Here is a 27,698-nt window from a genome sequence, read left to right as displayed (position 1 = left end):
CGCGTAGAATATCAGGATGATATCTGGGATCAGGCGCGGAGCTCCGGGCTCACGTTGCCTACCTCCTCGGCATCCAAGCCACGCCCTCTATCAATGAGAGCGTGTTAATGCTATTATCAATGAGAGCAAGCACTTTTTCCAAATTAGCTTGGTCTATTGCTCTTAAACGGGAAGCAGCCTCAACCTGCGACAGTTCGCAAACTTCATAGTAAATAGCACATATATATCTTTTAAATCTTCCACTCACAGGACCCTTAACAAAATCAGTTAAATCAACATTATCGGTCAACAAAGGTAAAAGATGTTTAACAGACGAAAGGATGGAATGTTTCAGCCAATTTTGACATCATTTCCCCACTGATAGGTGGTAACTGAATGGGAAGTTTGAAAACGGGGATCAGTAGTGTCCTGTGTAAGGCCAGGGGCTAAATCCAGAAAGCCATGTCGACAAGAATCAGAATTTGTTGGCCACAAAAGCCAACCCTCAGGATCCAGGGACAAAATGTTAAAGGAGGAATTTGAAATTAAAGATTGTAATTCATCAAGGGACCTATCAGTATGATAGGTCCCTTGATGTAGCATACAGATTAGGACTTTGAGGGGTATTCATGTGTTTTGAAGTGGCCAAACTAAGACAAGTTGTTTGTGAGATCATACTATTTAAAAACAACATGTGGCCCGGAATAAGACATGCTCGGTGTAAAGCTTCAGTGCCCTGCCCTTGCCAGGGTCTAGAACCCCAAACAGATTTAAGATCTATGGTATCTTTCCATAGCTTGTAGTCACCCACTGCTAACTGATCCATAAAGGATTTGGAATACAACAATTTTAAGTGAGTAAGTCTCACTTTCGAATTCGCGTTTGTAATTAAATTTAAAATAAAATGAGCTTGGGTTAGACCGATCAAAGTCAGTAAAATATGTGAATTTATTATTTGAGCTGCCTTCTTTGGGAGTAGGACAATGTTCCCATTGGGTGTAATTAACCACATTTCTAAATGTATTAGCCTTATGCAGAAAGTGATGGCCATAGTGTTGGTAACAGAACAAGTCGGCGTAGTTTGCGGAGTCTAAATATAAATCCTCAGCATGAAAGGCTGCATAATATTTCAAATCAGAAAAGAGAGCTTCAATGGCTTGAACATCCCAATCATCAGAACGTATGTTTTGTTTCAAAACAACTCCCATTGGAACACGAAGTACATTAGGAACATTAACCACTTCTGTGGGTCCATGAATTTGAAATTTTACAGCATCTCATACAATAACATCTAGCACGGGCTAGGCTGTGATGTTGACAAAAGTCTGGTCTCTTTTCATGATGTGTGATGAGGAGTGTAGGGCCAAAGTTCCATCAATTAATCAGATTTTTGATAGTTCAGTTATATAGTGTCCATTTACCAGACGAAAAAATACCATCACAAATCCAATCGACATGTACAAAAAAATGGAGATGAGAACCAACCAGATGTAAGTCCAAGGGGGAACCAAAACATTTCTTTTAAACCAATATAATAGAAATCCTCAATGGTACACTCAATGTTATAGAGTCAGAGTCAAAGGAAAAGTGTGACTGGTCAGCTAGACTTGTTTACACACCAGGCAATGACAAATCGGTGGGATATGTATACTCAGTATCTTCATGTGGATCGCCAGCTGGCAAATTTAATAATGGATTAGTGACTGTGGACATCTCTATAGCAAGGTCAGGCCTGTTGGTGTCAGCAGAGGCCAAAAGAGAATTTCACAGCAGTGCAGGACAAGAGACAGCAGGAGTCATACTAAGAAGAATCGACCACTCGTTGTAGTTTGACATTGTCAATGGAGTCGTACCTGTTTCCCTTGCGACCCGGAAGTGGTGGTAAAATGACTGTTCTTGTGCCCTGCATGCCAAGCACTGGAACGGGTGCATGATACGAGGGGCTGAACTCCTTCTTGTTCTCCACCTTCTCACGAACCAGGTCACTGACTCAGGTTAGCCAGCTAACTACGGAATCTACCGGAATATGTAGAGAAGCTTCAGCTCCATATGTGGAGGGCAAGTGTTCCTTTGCAAGACTGTCTCAAGTCTCTTGTAGGTTCTGTAACACAGCAGAATGATTATCTACATCAAAGGGTACGGCTGTCGCCGCCATGTCTAGACTATCAAGGTCCGGGACAAACATTTTTATGCCAAAAACCATTTCGTATGGGGTTTGCCCACCCAGAGATCTTCTAGGAAGATTATTTAGTGCACGTAGTACCTAAAACCCTAGCTGTCAAAGATTGCTTTAAGTCACAGTTCATTCGCTACACAACAGAATTGCCCTCAGGCCGGTATGGAGACAAAAATTTCACCTGCACCCCCAAAGACCCCATGGCTTCCTTGTACACCTTAGAGGTGAACGCTGGACCTGATCAGAAAGAAAGGTGCCACACGCAAAAATTCTCACAAAGACATGCAAATCTCTGATGACAGTTCGAGCATCAGCACTCCTTTGTGGCCAAACCCAGAGAAAACGTGTGCATGAATCCACTGTAACGAAGATATACTTATACGCAGTATCAGCAGAAAAAGATCAGCAGTGACCTAAATAAACACAACCAAGTGGTCTATTAGATATGTACCACTGCGTTTGTGGCAGCCGTGCAGCAGTTGAATGTTTAATCTGCTGACATACATAACAAGAAAGGACATATACAGAAGTCTATTTATAGAATCCACTACCAGTAACGCTGCTGTAAGATAGAAACATATTCTGAAATGCTGGCATGAGCCGAGGCTATGCCTTCGTGAGCAACTGTTATCAAGGGTAGCCTGCGGTACGCATCGGGAATCAGCCTGTCACCAACGTTGTTAATTCTCAGATAGGGAACTTTATCAGGACGTAAATGATAAGAGTATTTAGAAGGGAAACCCTGAGGGTAATTATCACCAATCTCTGTAGCAACTATAGCTGCCAAGATGTCATCATCATTCTTACTGTTGGACCTTGTAACTGCTGCTACTACATATGTTGCTACTGCGGTCTTAGCTGCTTCATCAGCAAGACTGTTGCCAACAGCGTGTACTCCTACACGATGGTGACCAAGAGTATGAATTACATTTACGAGAGGCAGACGTTCTTTATTTCTGTGACCCAAACCCATAGCATCTTGTGCTTAATTGCGCCACCTTTGGAATCACGATAGTCATTCTGAGTCCAAAAGAATACATTTTTATTGAAGGACTGAACACAGTAATAAGAGTCACTCACAATTAAAGTAGTCACACGAGGGTCAGCAAACTTCAATGCAAACACTAAAGCACAGTTTGAGAAAGGTGTGTAAGGGCAAGCTTTGTTTTTTATAGTCCATCATGGAAAAATTCCAATCACACGTTGGTCCATTTTTTTGTTTTAATAAAGGTGTTACTATATTCGTGATAGTACGTAGGCGAACAGCCAACACTTGTTTCACCCCTTACATGGCCATCCGGCCTGGGGCTTCCTCAGGGCATTACGAATCAGGTTGAAGAAGTATATCTGGTTGTTCTTTTCTGTGGATAAATAGGGATTCCCTGATTTTGGTGTAATGCCGGTTCGAGTCGTCTCGTGCGATTGGAATTTTTCCATAATAGACTATAAAAAACAAAGCTTGCCCTGACACACCTTTCTCAAACTTTGCTATAATAGTGGGTTAGGGGTTTCCCCATGCCAAGGGCAAGCTTGACAAAAAAAGAGGGACCATTGTTCAATAAATGGCCAGTAAGGGATTGGGACCTTTTACCCCTCATTCTCACTAACCCAAGCACTAGAGCACATAGCTCTGCCAACTGGGCGGTACAGTCACCTAAGGTCTGCATGTGCACCACATCGGACTTGAATTCTATATTCATCATGGTACCAGCCACGATTGCGCCGGCCACTGATTAAGAATGCTATAAGATCCTATCGCCGGTTGTGCCGAACCATCAGTGTAAATGATACAATGGTAATCCTCAAGCGTGCAGATGGACAGAGGAACAGGATGAACAAACTCATACTGTAAGAACTCCTGAGTTTGCAATGAGGGATCAAAGATAAATGTGACATCCGGAGATGTCAACGAAGTTGCCCATTGTATCCAATTAGGATATAAACTTTAGAAGTTGGTACACTGGCTTTCATCACTGCTTCAAATGCAGGATAAGGTGTAACAACCAACATGTGTGTTCCTTGTGGCAGCGCTTTCTCTTTTAGAATCGCCATCTGTACAGCTGTCAAGACTTTCTCGACAGAAGAAAATCGCTTTTCAGCCGAAGTGTACAAGTGTGACTTGTAAGCGATAGGCACTGTGTCTCCTTCATTAAACGTCAAGTACCTGAAACCCACAGCACCAGGCACAATTCTTATTACCAGGTTAGTGTGGTTATCATGAGTCAATAAGTACTTAGATTCAAGATCAGACTGCAAAAATTGCAGAATAGCTGAATGTTCAGGCAGCCAGCATGACTTGGTAAAAGTTGGTCGTATCAAAGCATATAGAGGTTTGATACGCTGGGCATAATCGGGAAAATAAGTACGCCCGAAATTCAAAAATCGCAGCAAGGATTGTAGTTTTTTCAGAATTGTAGGAGACCATAAACATGCGCATTTCTCCAGGAAGTGAGGTGCAAGACCTCTACCTTCATTGTTGAGCTCATAGCCCAGGAACAACACTGTGAACTCCGCAATGTCTGACTTTGCAAAGTTAAATTTATAACCGAAATCCGCAAACATAACTATGATGCGGTCAATGCGACACAGATGCAGCCATAATTCATCGTGCATGAGATAAATATCATCAATGTACGAGTACGCATCAGGATCAATGCCATCTAAGAAAGAGACGACACGTGCGGCAAAGACACCTGGGCTGTTTTTATAGCCCATGGCCAATCTTTTAAATTGTTTTTGATTGCCGCCGCAAGTGAGCGCTGTCCATTGACTACTAACAGAGGACAGGATATGACTAAAAAAGCCATTTGAAATGTCTAGTGTGATCTTAAATCTTTTTCGCATCAGACTGTTAACAAGAGCTGAACTGTGGGTGTTCCGTACTGCACATGTACGACAATGTGATAATCCAAAACCAGGCAGTACGACCCATCAGGTTTGGTAACAGTGAAACGAGGATTATTCATGGGTGACACACATGTCTCAATGACACCTTGATATTCTAATTGTTCAAGGATATCCGCAATGGGGGCTTTAGTCAATCACCGCATGGGATAGCGGGGTGGTGGCTGTGGCATAAACTGCAATGGAATCTCTGGTCTGGGAGACAGTTTAGCCCACCCGACTTGAGTACGGTACAACGCAGGTGCGAGCACCAGAGCACACTCTTCTGCAAAGTTCTGCTGACTGCTCCTTGGGCACGGTGTGCGGAAAACTTGGGAGGGTGACCTCCTCCCCTCTTGGAGCGGCCAAAATGAAACGCGGGGGGCCAGTCTGCCTCAGCTAACAGAATGTCATATGTAGAGGTCAGATGTTCCCAAAAAATCCCTTTTATTACATGTTGGATGTCACCTTCTATTAAAATAACTATATCATATAGTCTGTCAGGGGGAGCCACTCTAGTGTCAGTAGTTTCCATTGTGATAAAAGTGTCAGTTGCTGTCGCCTTCAGATATGGACGCAGTGCTTGCTGCACTATTGTAACCTCTGCTGCGCTGTCGAGCAGCGTTAATGCCCATGTCAGGATCCGAAGCTGTGTTCTCACTATCCGTGGCATACCTTTCGGTTAACGCAGCAACTTTCTTTTTCTGAAAATGAGGGTGTTAACGTGGGAAGTCTTCCAGCTTGCCTTTACCATCAGATGGGCGGGGCTGCTCACGTGCTTGTTGGGCACCACAACACCTGCCGTGTTCTCCTCCACCGGTTTGCACATCCGATGTTTCCTGTGAAGAACGAGGAGAACGTTGCTCAGGAACCTGAAATCTATCAGGAGACCTAATTCTTGCGTGGTCGCGCAAATCATAAGTGTGCTCAGTAGATGCTGGTATCGGCAACGCCGTACGCAACCCCTGTTTCTATTGCAGCTTCCCTTGATTTGTATTCTTCCAATTCTGTTTTGGAAAATTTGGATGGTCGTCTTTAGTAGACTTTGCCATCTGGGTCTGCGGTTGAGTTGCTGTTTTAGCAAAAGGCTTAACACCCAAACTATTGCGGCCAATGGTCTTATAAGCCTCCTCAATAATTCTAGGTAATGCTCGGGGTTTGTCGAAGTCTGGCACAAAGCGCAAAGCATTCGACACCTGAAAGATAACCGCATCTCCCTTTACATTACAAAAGATGAGATCAGCAAATACGTCAAACACTCCAACGAGCCTCATTCCCAACTGGACAGCCGCCTCCGGACTGTGCTCATCCGGAACATGCTTGATCACAGAGGGCAAGACAGTCATAGACGGCGTGCCGAATTACTTCGCACATCCTGCTGCAAATACTTTACCCCAATTCTCACAATCTGTTACCTCTGGCAATAAGACTTTCTGCAAACTAATTGTGAGAATCCTGTGTTTTTCCACAGGAGTGGTATTAGGAAACACTGCTTCCAGTTGGTCAAATTTCTCAGCAAGCCAATAAGGCATATCGTACTTAGTTTGAGGGTACTTGCCCATTACCGAATAAACCGAAATAACCATGACTGGACTAATCGACATCCCGGCCGGTCCAACTTGTTCCGCTGCAAGAAACATATTGAACTAAAGCCCTATGTACCCCAACAAGATGTATTGAGGTTCTGTGGTTTTTGACTTCGCTCTGTATCTAGCCGCCATTTTGTAATAGCCGCCATTTTGTGTTGCCTTCACTCAGGCTGCACGGCGAACATAGTGTTTTTGCCTTTCCAGCTGCTATGCGTCTCCTCTGTTAAAAAGTAACCCTTTGTCCTTGTTTACAAAACCAATGTCAGGGTCTGGCGAGTCCATTAATCTATGTCTAGTCTGATTGATCCTTGTCTTAGTTGACTGTTTGGGTCCCACCATTCTTCGCTTACTTTATCTTATTTGACTGGCCTTCACCATTCTCTCCTTGTATTTTCCTATTACACAACTATCCTTTGAAGCACACAAATACGTCCTGTCACCTGTAAATTGAATTACATGTACTAGCATTGATTAACTTGAGGGGAGGGGAAAACACGGGGTCTGAAAGAAGGGCGTATTCGAGATACTCGATAGCTTGTTTTCAAACTTTTACTATTTGTCAGTTTTGTATGTTTGGGAGTCGATATTGTAAATATGTGTCCTATATAAGAGTGTGCATCACGGAATTAAGTGGCAGTCTCCTGAGAACTTACCATTGGTGTACTTCTAGGACCACTGTGCTTAGCGGCAGCTAATAAACCTGATTTTCTACGCCTAACAGAGTGTCTCGTCTCTCTGTTTGACAAGGCAGGTGAACCCGGAGATTTTAGGCGTGCCCTGCGCCGCTCGGCCCATAAGGCCCAGTTCTGCAATTGGCGTCCCAACGTGTGGGCGGCTTCAGTGGTAGTGGTTCAGCCCAAGGATCGAGAGGAGCTTCGCAAGAAAATTCTGGAGGAATCGCGAACCACATCAAGCGACCCCTGTATTTTGAAGTGGACCGAAGGTCTTTTGTAGCGCGGCTACTCCTTTCCGACGGCTGCTGACGACTGCTGCCCTGACTGCCGCCCTGCCTTGGCGCTCTGGTGATGATTGGTATCGTGAGACGTTAGACGAACACCTGTTGGCGTACAAAAACATTTAGTTAAGTATTCGTGGGTAGCGCCCACTCTTTTGTCTTGTTTTTTGTTATTCGACAAATGCATTAGTCGAAGCCAAGGGGTAAGTACATTTGTACTGTAATCATTGCTTTTAACCCCTTGAAGTTCGTTACGAAATGCCTGGGCTTAGTAAGTTTAGGAAATTCTGCTGTTTTGACTGTACTAGGGATTCCCGGCTAGAGGATTCTTGTCCAATTCCTCCGGTTGGAACTCCCACTTATGAGCTCTATTCGAAACATGGTCTTGGTCCTATTATTTTTAATGAAACATGGATTCGATATACAAAGAAAGATGGTGTTCTACAGTAGCCACAAAATGGTAGCTTTGAGCCTGATATATTAGATAACTTAGAAACAATTTTGTTTAAGAGAAAAGCCCGGCTGGCAATGTTTGACTCTTTCCACCTATGGCGTAAGGAAGCCAAACAGAAAGAAATTAAACAGGCAAAAAGAGATAGGAAAAAGCAAGATATGACGATTTTACAGGCTGCCCAACAGTTTAAGACTAATGAGACTGATCAGATGACTGAGGTCTCGGAAAGACAGCATCGTATGGCAATAGATAGATGTTATCCTGTGTTGCCTACTTCCCCACATGTTAAAGATCTGGCGAAGATCCCTTAATGTCTCATCTGTTGAGATTACCTCCACCATATGTATTAGGTGCTAACGCACCCCTATTACAACCGATTGTTCAGCCACCTGTTGCTCAACCGGTTGCTCCGATTCTTCCACAATTTCCTTTTCCAGTCATTCCACCTCCACCTCCTTTGCTGCCGACTCTGGTACCTCAATCTCCTTTACCGTCAGTTTCTCTTCTAACTACTAGCCTTTCTCCTGCCGTGCTTAATACATTGTCTCCTGTTTTATTGTCAGATTCTCCTACAGCTCGTAAACGGCTAGTCGATACTGTTTCTGGTCTTTTATCACCTTTCTTTGGGTCTCTTAATTTTACTCCTGCCTTGTCCCGAAGGCAATCTCGTAGTCAAATTCCAGACTCTGACGAGCAAGTTAGGTTAGACTCTCTTGCTAACAATTGGATCATGAGTGGTCCACAGTATAGTGTGCGCAATATCTTGGATACTTTTCTTCAGTGGAATGCGCCTACCCAGAGATATGTTTTTAATATTATGTGTAATATGCTTCTTAAAGGATGGGGTGATATGGATTTGGATTTACCTCCTCAGGGGTAGTTTGACATACAGGATAAATTTGATGAAGGACTTATTGTGGGTCCCGATGTTGAGGATGCTGTCCAGACACTTGTTAATTTTAGGTCTTCCTTTTTCTCTCAAGTCTCTCTTGAACCTGATCCTGCGGTTCGGCGTAAAATGAAACACTATCCTATGCGAGAAGTTCCTCCAGTATGGAGAGATGCGGTTCCACGCGTAGGCGCTGTTCCGGCTGTCCCAGCTCATTTTCAGCGTATATGGGTACATGTCCCCTGGAAAAGATCAGAAGTTTTGGCGCTTAAACAGTCTTTACCGGACCCTCGTAAGAATCTTACTGGGTATTATAAAGAGCTGTCCCAGACAGTTGATGCGTGCATTATGAATTTAGCAGATATTGATTTGCTGATGGGAAATGTAGTCCCTCAAGCATTATGGGCTCGGATTCGTAGGGAAGATCACGTTCAAGCTTTAGGTGGTAATTGGGCTGCTATTACTGCCGCGGATGCAGCACAAGTAGGTGGTGCTAAACCTGATGCTTTGATTACAGAATTGCCTGGTAGAATCATCACTTTAATGAAAACGATGATGCCTGCCTTACGCGTTAATTGGGATAAGTTAGCTGCGTGTAAACAGAAGAAAGATGAGTGTCTTCGATTTCTTTACCCGTTTTGAGGAGACGTTTATTGACCATAGTGGTCAAGATATGAGTACTGAAGGTGGACAATGATTATTTCTGGATAAATTTGTGTTTAATTTACTTTCAGAATTATCGCATAAATTGAAAGATTCTGAGAGTGCGTGGGCCGTTTCTTCGTCTGCTCAAATATTAGCCGCTGCTCAGTACTACGAGAATAGGGATAAGGAAGACAAGGATAGAGCGGAGAAATAGACTAAAGAGTTGAAAACTAAGGTTCTTTTACAACAAGCTTATCCCCCTTGTTCTGCTCAGCGTCAATCGCAACAGCCTTCACAGTTTCAAAGATTGTTACAGAAACCTGCACCTTTTGTTCCGCGACCTTCGTTGGGTCCTAATCAATGTGCCTATTGTAAAGAAGAAGGTCACTTTAAGAGTAGTTGTCCGATTTTATTGCAGCCTAATGGTGGATTGCCAGGACCACGAGGCCGTGGTAGTTTTCAGTCAGCACCTAGGGGTAGAGGGCGAGGTGCGTTGTCTCAGGAACAGCGTTCCTTTCGCCCTCAAAATACTATGAATTATTTCGATCAGCAAAATTCTCAGTCCGCACAATATTACAATGACGATTATTGTACTGAAAACGAAAATCTTGATTTCCATACTAGCTAGGACAGCCATGGACAAAGCAAGGGAGTGGTATCAGTTCCAGTTGATCAGAATGGGCCTTATGTTAACGTTGTTGCATTGGGTGTTTCAGAGCCATTTCTTTTGGATACTGGTGCAATGAGGAGTTCTATTATTCACTCCAAACTTCCTGGGGCACCTTTGTCTGGCTTAACGAATGTTTCCGTAGGATTCTCTGGCGCCCCAGTTCGCAACCCGGTTTCTTGCCCTTTGCCTATTTTCATTGGTCCTTATGATTTGGAAGCCCCGCTCATTTTAATGACTGGTTGTGGTGAGAATTTGTTGGGTTTGGATTTATTGAAACGACTAGAAGCCACATTGTATAATTCCCCCTCTGGTGTACAACTTACTTTGGGTGATAAATTAGTCTCTCCTCTGTATTTGTCTAAGGATCAATTGCCGCTTGAATTGCGTACACTTCCTGCTACACTTTGGGCGACGGGTCCAAATGATGTTGGTTTGCTTAAAATTCCACCTTACGTGATCATTGTCAAGCCTGATGTTAAATTGCCTCGCATTCCTCAGTATAGGATTTCTAATGATTGTGAAAGAGCTTTATTGGCTATTGTTCATGATTCAGTCCAGAAAGGGGTGGTTGAAAAAACGAGAGGAAATGTTTGCAATAGTCCTGTTTTGCCTGTTCTTAAACGTACTGATCCTTCTTAGCCTCCTGTATATCGTTTTGTGATTGATCTTCGCTAGGTCAACAAAATTGTTGTCCCTCAGTTTCCTGTTGTCCCAGATATTACTGCCTTGCTCACAATGATCCCTGCTTCAGCTGTTTGGTTTTCAGTTATTGATCTCAAAAATGCTTTCTTTAGCATTCCTATTGCTGAGGAGAGCAGAGATCTTTGGTTTCTCTCTTGGAGGCCGAAGTTTTCGATTTAAGCGTGCACCTCAAGGCTATTGTGAGAGCCTCTCCATTTATAGTCAGGCTTTGAAATATCAGCTTGACCCTTTCTCTTTGCCTCCTGGTGCTACTCTTATTCAGTATGTGGACGATCTGTTAGTGGCTGCAGATTCAGAGGATGTTTGTAAAAATGCGACTGTTTCGCTTTTGTATCATTTGCCTGATTTACATCAAAAGGTGTCACCTTCTAAATCACAATATTGCCCCCAGAACGTATTCATGCAATTGCACGGATGTCTGTCCATCCACACAAAGAGAGGTGGGTGCCTTTTTGGGCATTACCTCTTATTATAGACAGTGGATTCCGAATTTTTCCTTGTTGGCTAAACCTTTGTTGGCACTTACTCTGAAAGATACACCCCAACCTCTTCCTTGGACTGATGAATGTCAGAAGAGTTTTTCAGATTTACGTACTGCTTTGTGTTCTGCTCCTGTGTTGGGTACTCCAGATTATAGTAAGCCTTTCACACTTAATGTGCATGAAAGAGAAGGTTGTGAGTTGTCAGTCTTGACAAAACAATTTAGAGACAAACAAAGGCCATGTGACTATTTTTCGGCTACATTGGATCCTGTAGCCAAGGCATTGCCTAGTTGTCTCAGAGCAATAGCAGCAGCAGCAGCGATCTCTACTCGTCAATCTGCTGGATTGGTGTTGGATCACACTCTTGTTGTTATGGTACCACTTGCAGTGGATACTCTCTTGAACAGAACGAAAACGCAACATCTCACGAGTGCTCGCTTGTCTGGGTACGAGTTGCACTTTTGGCTAGCCACATACATATCAAGCGATGTAATGTTTTAAATCCAGCACCATTGTTACCTATTCCAGAAGAGAAAGATATACAAGAACATCATGATTGTTTTCTTCGTACAGAGGAGGAAACAAAAGGCAGAATAGATTTGAAAGATACACCACTCGTGGACCCGGATGGAATCCTATGGGTGGATGGATCTTGTTTTAAGCTTCCTAATGGCGAGACGACTGCAGCTTATGCTGTTACTACTTTGTATACAGTAGTAGAAACTGCACGCATTACACAGACTTCAGCGCAAGCAGCTGAGTTGATTGTACGAGCGAGTTTGTTGGCTAAGGGAAAGAGAGTGACTGTTTACACCGATAGCCAATACGCCTTTGGCGTGGCTCATAGTTTTGGTCGCTTGTGGAAGGAAAGAGGATTCTTTACTTCCCATGGGACTAAAATACAGCATGGTCAGTTGGTGACTGACCTTGTCAGCACTTGCCTTGCCTATTTAAATAGCGCTTGTAAAGTGCAGTGCACATAAAAGGATCACTGATGATGTGGGTCGTGGCAATGCTTTTGCAGACGAGTTAGCGAAAGAAACAGCGAAAGACGTTAAGAGTCGTATGTATGTTGCAGGTCCTGCAAGATGGGTCAGAGAAGTAGGTATGTGTGAGGACACAGTAGAAAGTGTGAAAATTATTCAAGTAGAAGCAACAGAGAAGGAATTGAGCAAGTGGAGAGAGAGTACGGGAATGTTGGACGCAACAGGATGTTGGACGGAGTTGTCAGAACACCAGCGCTGGTTGTTACCAGATGCTTATGTACTACCTGTAGTTACTATGGCGCATGGTCTAGCTCATATCAGTGCAAAAGGAATATGCAAGCTTCTGGCTCCAGTATGGCTGAATGAAGGTATCCCCAAATGTGCGGAAAACGTAGTAAAGCACTGCATTGTTTGTCTGATGCATAATCCAGGAAAGGGAACCCCAACTCCGGCAGGTCATTTTGCTCCCCCTACGTATCCTTTTGAGGTATTACAAATTGATTATATTCATATGGAACGTTCCAACAACCTCAAGTATGTCCTGGTGGTGGTTTGTGCCTTTTCCAGATGGATAGAGGCCTACCCCCTTAAGGATAATACTGCTTTGTCCACTGCCAAAGTCCTCTTGAAGGAATTCTTCCCAAGGTTTGGTTTGCCGCGCATTGTCCGGAGTGACAATGGAAGGGAATTTGTTGGTCAAATTATGAAGAAGGTGTGTGCGGGTCTTGGTATTAGGCAGAAATTCCATGCGGCAAACCACCCTCAGTCAACGGGTTTGGTAGAGTGCTCTCAAGCTCAAATTAGCAAAGATTCAGGCCAGCATGGGCCTCGCTTGGCCCGATGCCCTACCTTTGGCACTCCTCTCTACAAGAACAACTGTACATTCTTGTTTAGGACTTAGCCCTTATGAGGTCGTTTTTGGGCATCCAGCCAATGTCTGGGGAGTCCCTCGACCTAAAAAGTATTCTGATATTCCATACCCATTGTTGATTGATTACTTGCATGACCTCACCACTAAATTACGTGTTATTCATCAACAGGTCCAAAACGCTTTGCCGGAGGCTTCCTCAGATCCAGGTCATTCCATCCAACCTCGTGATTACGTATGCTTAAGAAACTTTCAGAGGAAAAAGAACTTGGAACCACGCTGGGGGCCGCCGCAACAAGTGCTCTTGGTGACGCGTACAGCAGTGAAGGTCGTCAGGAAGAAAAACTGTGTTCACGGTGTGCACTGTAAGAGGGTTCCCTTGCCTTTACCTTACGATCAGTGGGTCAGAGAAGGCATAGCCGACAGTGAGAGTGAAAAAGTACCCCAATTTGTACCTTTCAGTAGTGCACACCTGGACTGGACAAGTTCTGAGAAAGAAGATGACGACGTGTTGCAAGAGGCTGTACCCTCACAGAAACGATTGAACACAACGAATCCAGAAACTTTGTTTCGAGATCAAACGATACCTGGCAAGACACAGTACAACCTAAGACCTAGGTTGGCTAAGGACAATTGAACTTTTTGTGATTTCCTTTTTCTTTTTGATTACTCTTGCTGAAAGACATTTCCTTTTTCCACTATCCATCAAGTTGCAGGGTCACGGTATGAGTCTTAGGCTGTGACCTGAGTAGTGACCTAGGTCAGCAGGACTTGCAGTGTCAAAGGACGGCTAATAACCACAACGAAGTGGTCCAGGAAGACTACCATGAGCAACGCCTTAGAGAATGGATAATAAAAGTGGAAGGGAAGGATAAGAAAGTTTCAATGCAGCTTAAGTACAAGAAATTATTGTTCAATAGATGTGGCGTAGTCTTGTGTATTCTAGTATGTTTATGTGTTTTATCAGCTGGTGTGGGTTGGATTATCCACATTATGCAGCAAGCACCTGTTCCTACTTCTGTTTCTTTGCCTTCTTCTACTACTACCTCTCCGCATAAGTTCTATACACTCCCAGATCATGAGCAAACTAGGAGAACAGAATACTTCAACAATTCATTCATCCAGTTGTTATATCAGCATCAACTGGTAGTTAACACTACTGACTGTTGGGTTTGTGGGCTCACGCCCCATAATGCTGAGAAAGGGAAGCCATATTTAGTCCTTCCATTCTCCTATGAAGGTTCCGCTTGGGCTTATTTGGCTATGTTTTCTAATGCACACCTGAATCAACTTCGATATCCTCCTGATGGTCCATATAATGGTGGAGCAGATTTTAGTCATAGTCCTTTGATAAAGGGAATAGTGACTATGGCTAAAATTGCCGACATTGGTAAGATCCCTGTTGATGAGAAGCAAGCATATGATGGTTGGAATGTGACTCGTTACGTTACTAGCCTCACAGATAAGGCTAGACAAAGAAGATCTTTGCCAATTTGGACCGTACCCCATAAAGGTAACTTATGTCTACAAATAAATGGTCGGAATAATAAGAACAAGCAGGAAAAGAGTGTTTGTTCCACATACATACATCTATTCACCCTTGATTTCTTCACCGCTGGTACCATCTCAAGGTACATATTTTGTTTGTCATAATAGAGCCTACACATGGCTTCCCACCTATTTTTCAGGAACATGTTACGTGGCTTTTCTCCTTCGCCCGACATATACTGCTCCTTCAGGTCATCACAGAAAAAGATATGGCAGAGGGGTTATTGATTCTGGAGACACAGCTGGACAAGAGAGAGGAGACTTAATCAAAGGGTTTCTTCCCTTCTGGGGCCCAATGGTCAATAGCAGAAACATTAGACCGCTAGTTTGTGTTGTTGAGGCTACGATAAATGTAACTTCCGGAGCCTTGAGTAATTTGATGGCCGAACTTTAGGCGGATCGCCTTATGACTTTGCAAAACTGAAAGGTTTTAGACATTGTCCTTGCAGATAGAGGAGGAGTCTGTAAATTGATTGGGTCTAGTTGCTGCATTTACATTCCTGATAACGCCCCTACAGTATACCAAGCCATTTCTAAGTTACACTTGATTGCAGAGTCTATTCATCAGGACACAGGAGATTGGTCTGTGATGGGAGGGTTTTGGGGACTACTGTCCACTTGGGGATGGAAAGTAATAACGTTCCTTGGAATGATTTTGGCCATCATTTTCTTTTGCGGTCTTTATTTGCAGTGTGGCCCAGCCATCTGAGGTCTTTGTGCCACCTTGTGTGTCTCAAAGCCTGTGTCACAGCAGACGGAGAACATCAAAATGATGTTGCAGCAACAGCTCAATGACCTCATGACCATTGACTTCGACTCAGACTAACTTGAGTCCTTTGTGTTTTGCCTGAGTAATGGCAAAAGGAGGGTCTGAGGTTCTGTGGTTTTCGACTTCGCTCTGTATCTAGCCGCCAGTTTGTATAAGAATAATAGCCGCCAGTTTGTGTTGCCTTTACTCAGGCTGCACGGCGAACATAGTGTTTTGGCCTTTTCAGCTGCTATGCATCTCCTCTGTTAAAAAGTAACCCTTTGTCCTTGCTTACGCAATCGATGTCAGGGTCTGGCCGAGTCCGTTAATCTATGTCTAGACTGATTGATCCTTGTCTTAGTTGACTGTTTGGGTCCCACCATTCTTCGCTTACTGTATCTTATTTGACTGGCCTTCACCATTCTCTCCTTGTATTCTCCTATTACAGAACTATCCTTTGAAGCACACAAATACGTCCTGTCACCTGCAAATTGAATTACATGCACTAGCGTTGATTAACTTGAGGGGAGGGTAAAACACGGGGTCTGAAAGAAGGGCGTATTCGAGATACTTGACAGCTTGTTTTTGAACTTTTCCTATTTGTCCGTTTTGTATGTTTTGGGAGTCGATATTGTAAATATGTGTCCTATATAAGAGTGTGCACCACCGAATTAAGTGGCAGTCTCCTGAGAACTTACCATTGGTGTACTTCTAGGGCCACTGTGCTTAGCTGCAGCTAATAAACCTGATTTTCTACGCCTAACAGAGTGTCTTGTGTCTCTGTTTGACAAGGCAGGTGAACCTGGAGACTTTAGGCGTGCCCTGCGCCGCTCGGCCCATAAGGCCCAGTTCTCCAGTATAAAGTTGACACAAGTCGTCAATCGGGGCATTGAGATAATGTGGATACGGTGTGAACCCGGTTAAGACTGGCCAAGTGGCCCCAGGAATTGACAAGGGACCTAACCGAACCGGAGTTACGTTGTGTGGGAGGGTGCCATTAAATCAAACACGATGCTGCCATGCCGAATTTGGAATCTCTTGGGTCCTATATAGAGTATAGTTCACAGGAATCGCAGTGAGTGTATGTATGAAACGTATCCTCATCCGCATTTATTAGAGGAAACGTGACCCAAGAGTAGAAAAGCTACGGGGAACGCCGAATCAGCACTCACCACAAAGATAACAGACATACCATCGTCTGGTACTTCAAACTGCGTCAGATGACGCCGGAGCGCTGCCCAACTATGCAGAGCTATGTCAATATAACCCATGAGGACATAGAGAAGAAAAACAATTTATATAAATTGCAATACAAAAAAGCGTAGTAATTCAAAACGTAAACCTTTTTATAAATCTCATGCTTGAATTAAAATATAACACATTCGTATAGGTAGGTTAATCCGTCACGCATGTTAACCGGAAAAGGTGTTGAGGGTATTGTGGACAGATACAAGCACTAATCAAGACTTTGGGTGCCATGTTGCGGGAATTCTGCTCATGCCCAGAACTATGCGCAGGAAACCAGGACCTCAGTGTATTGTGGTGTACCAAAAATCCACCTCAGTGCCCAGAACCCCTATCCGTCTAGCAACAGTGTCTCATTCATTCTCCGTACTACAGCGAAGCTACCATTGAACAAGCGACTTTGGGACCTCTCAGGAAAAGTGGGAATCAAGAACACTCTTGTTTTTATTCTCATAAATGTCCACAACGTGAGCAATCAGAGACACAGTATAGTTTAAAATGTTTATTTCAACTACGTGCTCCAAGATGCAGTATCTTTGCTGACATAAGTAAAAAGATGCATAAAATCAATACAATCAGTATTGTTACAATTCCATAAAATACAAAGGGAGAACTCATATTATAATGATTGTGGAACCAGGTCTATAGCGCCTTGTGTACCACCCTCCCCTTGCTAGGAGCTAGGTATTATAATAATAGAAGATCTCTAGGTTAACACCAGGAACCCCATACCTCCAAAGTCAGGTGAAGTGAATCACATCCCAGATCAGCACAGCTCTTTGTCGATTGAAAGTTTTTTTCCAAGTGCTAGTCTCATGCATGCAGTGCAATAATAAAAGCACCTGAGTTTCAGAAATTAGCAGCTGTGTTTGTGTTGTGTCTAGAGCATGGGCCGATCAACCTGCATCAACAGCATACATTGTTATTTTAACATTGAACACTTTGTGCAGACTTGAGGTCGCAGTCTGAGTCTAGAGATGTGAAGGAAAAGCAAGCAGTTTGTTTTTATAAAAACAGAGACGTAGTGTCATGTGCAAAAGCAGCAAAAATTGTGTTTGATCAACTAACTCACTTATGCTAATATAGCAATGTGTGCAGGCAGAATCATATTCATCCCTACACTTTTACGGGTAGCATGAACAGGAACACTAGGATGTTTTTCTTTGTAACTCTTCATCGCCAAATAAAAACCACCAGTGTTTCTTTTCTTTTATTCCACATTGTGCTAGTCTACCAGTGGAGTTCCTGTTATATCACATTGTTTTTTCTATGTGTACCGAAGTGAACAATCACTGGGAACAGACACTTTTATTATTCTACAAATCTTTGGTTTTCTTCTTTTCTTCTAGTCGTGTCTTCATTCATCTGGTATTTGAATATCCCACATAATTATATATTTGTTCCTGTAATTCCTTCATCTCACAATAATGGCACTGTTCTGCTCTTGTCTATGTCCTCAGTTGAGTCAATATTATTGTTAATGTTCTTAAGTTCTTTCTGAATTCACTGCAAATCTGGGATTATTTCTAAGTGAGTTAAATGAAGGTGTGTGTTCGCTGAGGCTATGTAGGATCAGAAATTGACAAAAGCTTGTCACACTTTTAGTACACTTGTAGGGTTTACCCCAGGTGTGTTCGCAATTGACAAAATCACTTCTGACATTCATTGCAATGCTCATTTTTACTATGTGTGTGTTAGTTGATGTATTCGCAGGTTTTATAAGTGACAGAAGATGTTCACACATTCACTGCACCTGAAGGATTTTTCTCTGGGTGCATTAACTGTTGAATCCTTAATGCAAAAGATTTCCTAAAGATACTTCTACACTCACTACAGTTGTATGGTATTTACAGAGTATATGTAAGCTGATGTCTTCATAGGCTTGATAATTGACTACATTTCTTCACACATTCATTGCACTTGAAAGATTTTCTTCTGCACGTGTTCGCTGATGCCTGTTTAGGATTGATAATGGACTTCAGCTTTTCAAACATTCATGGCATTTACAAGATTTTTTTCACCTTTGTGAGCTCGCTGATGATTTCTTAATGCTGAAGAGTAAGTAAAACTACTGCCACATTCCTTGCAATGGTAGGGTTTTTCCCCTGTGTGTGTTCTCTGATGTGTGTGTAGGTTTGATAGTACCCTAAAGCTACTTCTACATTCACTGCACTGGTATGGTTTTTCCCCAGTGTGTATTCGCTGATGTCTCCGGAGGTCTGATAATTGACTAAAGCTCTTTACACATTCACTGCACTGGTATGGTTTTTCCACTGTGTGTATTTTCTGATGTGTGTTGAGCTGTGAAATTTGACTGAAGCTCTTTACACATTCATTGCAATGGTAAGGTTTTTCCCCAGTGTGTATTTGCCGATGTCTCCGGAGGTCTGATAAGTGACTAAAGCTCTTGACACATTCACTGCACTTGAATGGTTTTTCCCCTGTGTGTGCTCGCTGATGTGCTTGAAGTTCATGTAACCGACCAAAGTTCTTCACACATTCACTGCAATGGTATGGTTTTTCCCCTGTGTGTATTTTCTGATGTGTGTGTAGGTGTGAAATCTGTTTGAAGCTCTTCACACATTCACTGCAATGGTATGGTTTTTCCCCTGTGTGTATTTTCTGATGTGTGTGTAGGTGTGAAATCTGTTTGAAGCTCTTCACACATTCACTGCAATGGTATGGTTTTTCCCCTGTGTGTATTTTCTGATGTGTGTTTAGTTGTGAAATCCGTTTGAAGCTCTTCACACATTCACTGCAATGGTATGGTTTTTCCCCTGTGTGTATTCGCTGATGTGTGTGGAGGTTTGAAATGTTACTGAAGCTCTTTACACATTCATTGCAATGGTATGGTTTTTCCCCTGTGTGTATTCGCTGATGTGTTTGGAGGTGTGATAACATACTGAAGCTCTGCCCACATTCCTTGCAACGGTATGGTTTTTCTCCTGTGTGTATTCGCTGATGTGTGTGGAGGTTTGAAATGTTACTGAAGCTCTTTACACATTCATTGCAATGGTATGGTTTTTCCCCTGTGTGTATTCGCTGATGTCTTTGGAGATGTGATAACTGACTGAAGCTCTTTACACATTCATTGCAATGGTATGGTTTTTCTCCTGTGTGTATTCGCTGATGTGTGTGGAGGTTTGAAATGTTACTGAAGCTCTTTACACATTTATTGCAATGGTATGGTTTTTCTCCTGTGTGTATTCGCTGATGTGTGTGGAGGTTTGAAATGTTACTGAAGCTCTTTACACATTCATTGCAATGGTATGGTTTTTCCCCTGTTTGTATTCGCTGATGCTCTTTGATGGTTTCTAATTGGCTAAAGTTCTTGATATATTCAGTGCAATTGAACAATTTTTCTCCTGACCGTGTTTCCTGAAGGGTCAGCATAGTTAATAAACCACTTGCGTTATTTTGGACGCTTGATTTCCGATTTAACAATAAAATACAAGACTCACTAAATACCTGCCACATTCATAATATAAGTAAGGCTTCCTTGTGGGTGACTGCATCTTTAGATTGGATAACGGCTTCTCATGCTTGCGGGTAAAGCTTAATCTTCCTTCCAGTAGGTGAAAATTGGGACAATACTCCGTACTTTAGAGAGCAGAACTCCCCTTTCCTTTAGCCTTCAGTTGTTAGGCTCCACTTCGTTGTGCTTTTCCCTGGTGCCTGTGGTTTGGCTAGAAAGAGTTTGCAATACACCTAGAGCACTGAATGCTGGTCTGTTGCCAGTTTCGATAGCGAAGCACTGCTCTAGCAATATCATGATAATGAAGCGACTTGTAATGTGTACAGCTACTCCAAAGAGTGTCCTGGGGCCAAGCACAGGTCAGAAAAGAAAGTAAATCAGTTTGTTTCAAACATGGACAAAAAGCCAAGTTTTCAACCCTTTTTAAACATTATCATGTTGCTAACAGCTCAAAACTGAAGAGGGAGTTTGTTCCAAGCTTTGGATCCCAAATAGACACAAGACCTTCCTCCAACTCTCATACCGGCCTCATGATCAAAGCTGGTGTTAGACGCTTGTTTATACAGCAGGTTGTTTGTCAGTTTTGTTGTCTTGGTTTTGTTGAGGTCATTTCTTCGTCTTGGGGTGTCGAGGTGCAGATCTCAGACTCGGACACTCACTGAATTGCCTTTGACTGATTCTTCCTGGATCTGTCCTCTGCCTCTGATTGCACTGATGTTTTTGGAGCTCCTTATTTTTGATAATTTTTGCAGGTTTGATGTGTTATCTTCATTATTCATAATCAATCCGTGCATTTAAGGCTTATTTTCTGTTGGATGTAAAGAAATGCAATATTACTAAAAGCAAATGTAATAGAATGTGAATACACAATATTTAACCAGCTGTAGAAGACATCTCTTCTCTACCATATTTGAAATTTAGTAAGGAACATTTTACCATACATGGATATTTCATTAAAACTGGTTGAACATGTCACATTGTATTTACTTCTGAAAAGGTAGTGATTTACCATTATTCACTGAGTAACTTACTAAAGAAAGGGCAGGCACAGAGCACTCGTGCTACAGGTAGAGTTTTAGGTAGATATAAATGGACAAGATTTCATTTAAACAGAACAGATTGTGGAAAAAGAGAGGAATCAGGATGCGCTGCCGTTAATTCAGTTTCAGGAAGTATCTACCAAAGGTAGCTCTTCAGGAAGTGTATAACAAAGGTAACTCTTCAGGAAGTGTATAACAAAGGTAACTCTTCAGGAAGTATACATGACAAAGGTAGCTCTTTAGGAAGTATATATGACAAAGGTAACTCCAGACACCTTTTTCCACAATGCTTTCCTGTTCACACTGGATCAGTTCAAATGCCAACTCCCGCCTTTACCTTGCAGCTTATTAAGAGTCTTTCTATGAGTGTGATGGCCCTCATGATCGCCCTACTCACGGTTGCCGTCAAACTGCCACCATCCAGGCGGACTGACCACCGTATTATGAGTGTGGTGGTGGGACCGCCCCCCCGCCAGGATCAAGGATCCCGCTGTGGAGGCGGTCTGCAAACACCCTGAATATGTTGGCAGTGCTGATGCCGTCATCGCCGAGCATATTACAGTCTGCATATCCACCGCCCTTTTCATGGCGGGGACCCTACCATGAAAAGGATAAAGGACATGCAGGTAAGGGGGCCCTCACAGGGCCCCGGCCGATTCTGCTCCTGGGGTTGCATGCGGGGGGCACGTGTTGTGCCACCCCATGGAATTGAACCTTGTTCCTGCATAGGAACATGCTGCAGGCACTCTTAAGGTGGTGGTATGCTGTTTAGGCTCTCAATTAATATGTGGTTGAAATCAGTGGCACCACAGGGGCAAAAGCAACCCTTGTCGGGTTGCAATAGCCGATCCACGGCTTGATATCTTGTTATCAATGAGCATAGTTTAAATGTAATTGCAATACAATGAAGTGTGTCATGATTGGGGAATTTCTATACCCAGTAAAATGTCATCAACACTTGGCGCTATAGCAATTTAGCGTTACTGGCCCCACTATGTAGCTTTAACCATGTTGACCTCTCACAGGAGGATCTTCGCGATCCGGCTGGGTCGCGATTGCCGATCGACGGCGATATTCTAAACTAGAGTCACAGACGATTAGGAAATGTTTGGTTGTCTGAGAATGTGTGACTTTGGAAACACTACACTTACAAATGGCGCTTTCCGCATTGAGATGGATGCGGTTGCGCCTCGTTTGTGTTTGCTTTTTGTTTGGCCAGATATCTGTTTAAAAATGGCACCGCGCACAGCGTCAATGTTTGACACCGAGGAAGGGAGTTTTCCCGGAACGCGTCTGTCGAGATAATAAATACTCATCTGTGCTGAAAATCCCGGGAGTGCTGCCTTTCTTTTCATTGAAATTGAAGAGTGTTTGAGCTTCTATACATTCCGCGGTACACCACCGCGTTGCAGCACCCGCTTTGAAGAGTTACTCGCTGTTGGTGTGGTCTGGAGCAGTCAAATATATATATATATATATATATATATATATATATATATATATATATATATATATATATATATATATATATATATATATGTAAAGTCAAGATGCCCCTACGTGGTCGACACGCCCAGGATCACTCCTCCTCACAGGTAGGTAGGCAGAGCACGCTCAACAAACATTTCGCCGACGCGTTTCGGGTATTTTGAAACCCTTCTTCATAGGCAGTTATAAAAAAATGATGGCAACGGCGCTAACTGGTGAAATCCTTCTTTTATTTCCATTTCGGCATGTAAATCATCCCCAATGCATTCTGGGACCAGTAGTGCACAATCACACCCCAAGTGGGCGCCATCAATATTCCTTCGTAAAACAATCATTGGGGGCTTAGCTCTAGTCCTGCAACCATCGTTTTAGTAAAAAAAGAGGGTGTTACCCTGTCCCCCTCAAACTGTCCAATCTGCCAGCAAGTGGACCCTCGCAGCTGTAGGGGTGGGATGTCCTCGCAACAAACGTCACGTAGAAATCACTTTTCCGTATGCCAAACAATCCCAGGCACACGGACCTCTGCAGCATGCACGGTGGTGCCTGACCGTGACCAAGGGCTGGTCACTAATGTATAAAGTCAAGATGTCCCTATGTGGTCGACACACCCAGGATCACTCCTCCTCACAGGTAGGTAGGCAGAGCACGCTCCCCAAACTTATTCGCCGACTCAGCACCCTGTTCCACAGAACCACTCACACCCTTATAAATTTCCTAACTATAACGACCCTGTAATGTTTGGTTCTTTAAGTGAATTTCTAAAGGTTTTTCAAATTCTATTTCCTAACTATAATGTCCCTGTAATCTTTTATTTTGTATGTGAATTTCTACGTTTTTTTAACTAGTAGTTGCGTTTGCAGAGTGGTGGAGAAAGGGAGCAGGGCATCAACCAGCTCTGAGGTATCCTGCTGTGTCTGGCTTGCTGGAGGTAACAGGAGGTCTTCTAGCCCCCCCAGAACCATCAGGATGCATGTTTTAGAAATGGTGGTGGAGAAAGGGGGCATAGCCGTCGAAGTTCTCCCAGCAATCACACTCTGTGGGACTTACTTGAGTTAACACAATGGCTTATTTGCCCCCAATGACCCTCAGCATCCAAGGGGACTTCATCCCCTAACCAGCAGTGCACAAGAGGCACGTTTGCAGAGTGGGGGAGAAAAGGGGCATGGCCTTCAAAGACCTCTCAGCAATACCGCTGTGTGGGACATACTGGCAGTACCAGGAGGAATTGTTGGCCCGCCAGGCTTTTTTATTTTATTTAATTTTTTTAAATCATAAGGGAAAGAGGTCTGTGGACCCACCCCCTGGCTGATTTTGGCCCCTGGGACCCAATCCTCCGGACTCTCTTCTGGGTGCCCTGTTCCCACTTACATATGTTGGTGGCCATGGGAGGAGTCCCCAGATCCCTGCAGTCCCTGTCAGCTCCCCGCCTCCTGCAGGATCCAGCACTGTTTTGACAGAGAGGCAATTGCTAACACGTAGCTTCCTCTCTTTGCCTCACTTTCAGCAAGCAAGAGGATCTTTTTCTGCTCTCGCTTGCTAGAAGTGGAACACAGTTTGCAGTGGCTTGGCAGGAGCGGTATAGCTCCCGCCAAGCCACAACAAACAGCTATGTCCCAGGGGTGGGCACCCCGGGACATAGCAGGAGTCTGCCCTGAGGGGTGTGGTGGTGCACAGGGCCATTATTGGCTGCAGGTTCTTCATATTTTCCCCAGGGCTGCGGGGGCCATGTGACCCCCGCAATACATTTAACAAAAAACAGGTGGCGGTCCCTGGGTTTGCAGGGGGTCTGTGTGGCCCCCCACATCAATCAAAATCAGAGCCCTGGAGAGGTGGTCCTTGGGTATCTGAGAAAAACACCCTTTCAAATTGACAAAAGGCCCAGGGAGGTGGCATTCCCTGGGGCTGCAGGGGTTCTGTGTGGCCCCCGCATTATTTAAAATTAATGCCCTGAGAAGGTGGCAGCCCCTAGGGTGGAGGAAGGGGGGTCCGTGCAACCCATGCTTGGTGTAAAGAGAAAGCCCCAGGGAGGTGGCGGTCACCGGGGCAGGAGGGGAGTCAAAGAGCCCGGCCAATTATAATTAAATAAGCACAGGGGAGGTGGGAGTTCCTGGGCAGTGGGGGAGGCTGTACGAGCCTCTCCCACTTTCATTTTCAAAGAAACCCCCGGGTAGCTGATGGCCCCTGGGGTAATATTCAGCTTCATGGGGGGGCATGTGGGCCCCTCACTCTATTATTTTAAAAAATGCTCTCAGGACCTGGCCCACCTGGGGCCAACACTGGAGACCACGCTTGGTTTAAAAAACAAAATCGTACGGGTCCGTGGATCCTGCTGAAATTGTTTTTTTTAAATGCATTTTTGGCCATGCGGGGTCCCTGTGGAACCCCACCAAGAGGGTTAGTGGGGTCAGGGTTTTTCTACCCAGACCCCTTTTCTTTTTTTTAAATGTTTTTTTCTGTGACTCGATTCAAGCAGTCACAAGATGGCTTCCAACACTTCCTGGTTTGAAGTGTTGGCAGCCAATCAGATCTCAGCACGAGATCGGGAGGGGTGCGGGTCCTCCGTGTCCCTAGGTATACAACTGGAAATTTCTTTAAATAACTCTGCAATTACTGTACAGATTTAAAGAAATCACAAAAGGCACTTCCCTGAATCAACATCCACCTTCCTGCCAAATTTGGTGTCACTCTGTTAAACAGATCAGGGCTGTAGCCATGTCTAAATTTCCTATGGAAATTAACACTGAGAAACAGCGTTTTGGGACTACCCACCCCCTTTTTTCTCAGCCCCCGCTTGACAGATCACCCCGAAAAAAGACAGCAGCTAAAGTGAGATGCAAACTACTTCAAAAAATGTCATGAGGATTTGTCAAATGACACCAAAGTAATTGGCAAATGAAAAAACCGCTCTTCCTATGGAAACTACATCCTAAATAGAACTACCTATTGGCAACCGCAAGTAGGTGATATATACAGACACACACATCTGATATATATACTTGCCATTTTGTTATAAAGGCATGCGTGGTAAATGGTGCATTGTAAATGCTATTTCCCTCTATGTCCAGTTTATCAAGGCCTAGGGTTTAGTATCACATCAAGAGATAGCGCCGGATTAGACTAATTAAGACCCCAGTTGGTCTCATAGCGTCATGGTACTCAATGGGACAAGAACCTAAACTGAGTCAATGCCGTCTACGGAGTCCACTTCAATGGGCCTTTGCTACCAGTGTCTCATAGCGTCATGGTACTCAATGGGACATGAACCTAAACTGAGTCAATGCCGTCTACAGAGTCCATTTCAATGGGCCTTTGTTACCAGTGTCTTGAAAGCTACCAGTAGCACTTACGCTTCTTTTAGTGCTGAGGCACTTTTGGTATTTGGTATTTGGTTCACCACCGAACGAAAGGCTTAACCAGTCCAGTTGGAACTTTACATTTAAATTTAGAGAAGACTGTTGACTCAGTTGTCACCTTTGTACATTGACAGGGGTTCTTTTCAGAGCATAAAAATGTGGTGGACGCCCACATTCGATTTTGATGGCAATCCACCAAATGTTTACAAAGTGGGAGTTTGATTCTGAAAAACACACTGGGAGTTTTTCACGGGTAGTGAGGATCATTATTTTCTTTTCTGTCCATCGCTACCAGGTTTTACCTGGAGTTGACTAACAAAAACAAGCATTTGCAATGCAATAGGTCTCACATTTTCAAGAGTTAGAGCCATGGGCATTGCAAATAGCAAAGTATTTTGCCTAACTATAAAATGAGAGGTTTGGTTTGATTATGTATTTTTAAAAATAATATATGTAAACTTGAGCGTATTTAACGTAAAATAAAAAGTAAATGCTAAATGAAAATAGAGTCAAAAGGTATTTAACTATTAAGCACATGTAAGACAAGGAAAACAGACCAAAGTGGATATATTACAATATGTTATCAGATGGTCCTGTGCCAGTTACTTTGTCTTTACCGACCGCTGTTCTTCCTGCATTTGTGACCGGGTGGTAGGTGTGAAAAGCTCTTTGTGGCGAGCCCGCAGGATAAAACAAAAGCATGGCCGCTAACTTCAATATGAAGCGGTGTGTGCAGAAAAGAAAGGCGTGGCCACCTCTACAAAAGAATGTGAAAAAGTGAATTAGAGGTGTGGCACACACAAGCTGTAGGAGAGTAGGGTCTGCTTTCATATGGTCACCCCACTTTTTGCTTTTTGCTTTACTGGTTTTCGACTTAATGTGGCTGTGGGCCTGCTAATCAGACCCACAGCCCAGATTTGCTCTCTCTAAATTCATACCATGTACTTTAGGTACATTACCAATTGGACATTGGGTCACCTTATGAGCCCCTGTACAGCTATAGGTACCCAGGGCATAGGTGCATCCAAGGCCTACCAGGGGCTGCAGTATGTATTATGCCACCCCTGGCTGGCCGCTTACATTGGCACAACTGGCTGATCACTCAGCTGGGGCAAGGTCATGTAATCACCCCCTTTCCTGGTCCCACCCATAGGAGGGACCTAGCAGGTAATCCAGCCCCTCAGATTGGTATATAGGTAGGAGATGGGTCAAGAGACTTTAGATTTATCCTGAACTGAAACTTGAAATGAAACTCTGGACCTTCGACGTTCTACTTGAAGATAGAAGACTGAAGAATCTCCCTTGTGGTCAAGGAGTGACCACCCTGTGCAAGCAGGCACCATCAAGCGATCAACGGTTTGCTTTGTCGACGCTCCTGCCAGAGCCCGAGCACAGAGCCTGACAAGACCCGGACTTTCAGACTTCCTTCAGCCCGATCCACAGCCACAGCAAAGCTGAGACCCGTGGAGGCTACAAGAGACGTTTGACCGGCCATCTTTGAAAGCCTCCGAATTGCTTCCCAT

At 43.8% G+C, this 27,698-nt stretch overlaps 2 protein-coding genes across 3 annotated transcripts in view; both read right to left on the bottom strand.

Annotated features, from left to right (window-relative positions):
* The window catches only part of LOC147737464 (uncharacterized), a 489,484-nt gene that overhangs the window by 232,414 nt on the left and 229,372 nt on the right, over positions 1–27,698 (bottom strand). The window lies entirely within an intron of this gene.
* LOC147737465 (uncharacterized) lies at positions 17,311–21,088 on the bottom strand. Its single transcript, XM_086931091.1, has one exon. The coding sequence runs from the start codon at positions 20,294–20,296 to the stop codon at positions 18,806–18,808; it is 1,491 nt and encodes a 496-aa protein (XP_086787217.1). The 5' UTR covers positions 20,297–21,088; the 3' UTR covers positions 17,311–18,805.

This window comes from Lissotriton vulgaris, chromosome 1_1 (assembly GCF_964263255.1).
Source record: "Lissotriton vulgaris chromosome 1_1, aLisVul1.2, whole genome shotgun sequence".
Lineage (NCBI taxonomy): Eukaryota > Metazoa > Chordata > Amphibia > Caudata > Salamandridae > Lissotriton > Lissotriton vulgaris.
The sequence above is the reverse complement of the archived record's forward strand: the minus strand, read 5'-3'. Positions and strand labels throughout refer to the sequence as shown.

Coding starts and splice junctions, on each gene's coding strand:
- LOC147737465 (XM_086931091.1), bottom strand. CDS start 20,296: ATGTGGCAGGTATTTAGTGAGTCTTGTATTTTATTGTTAAATCGGAAA.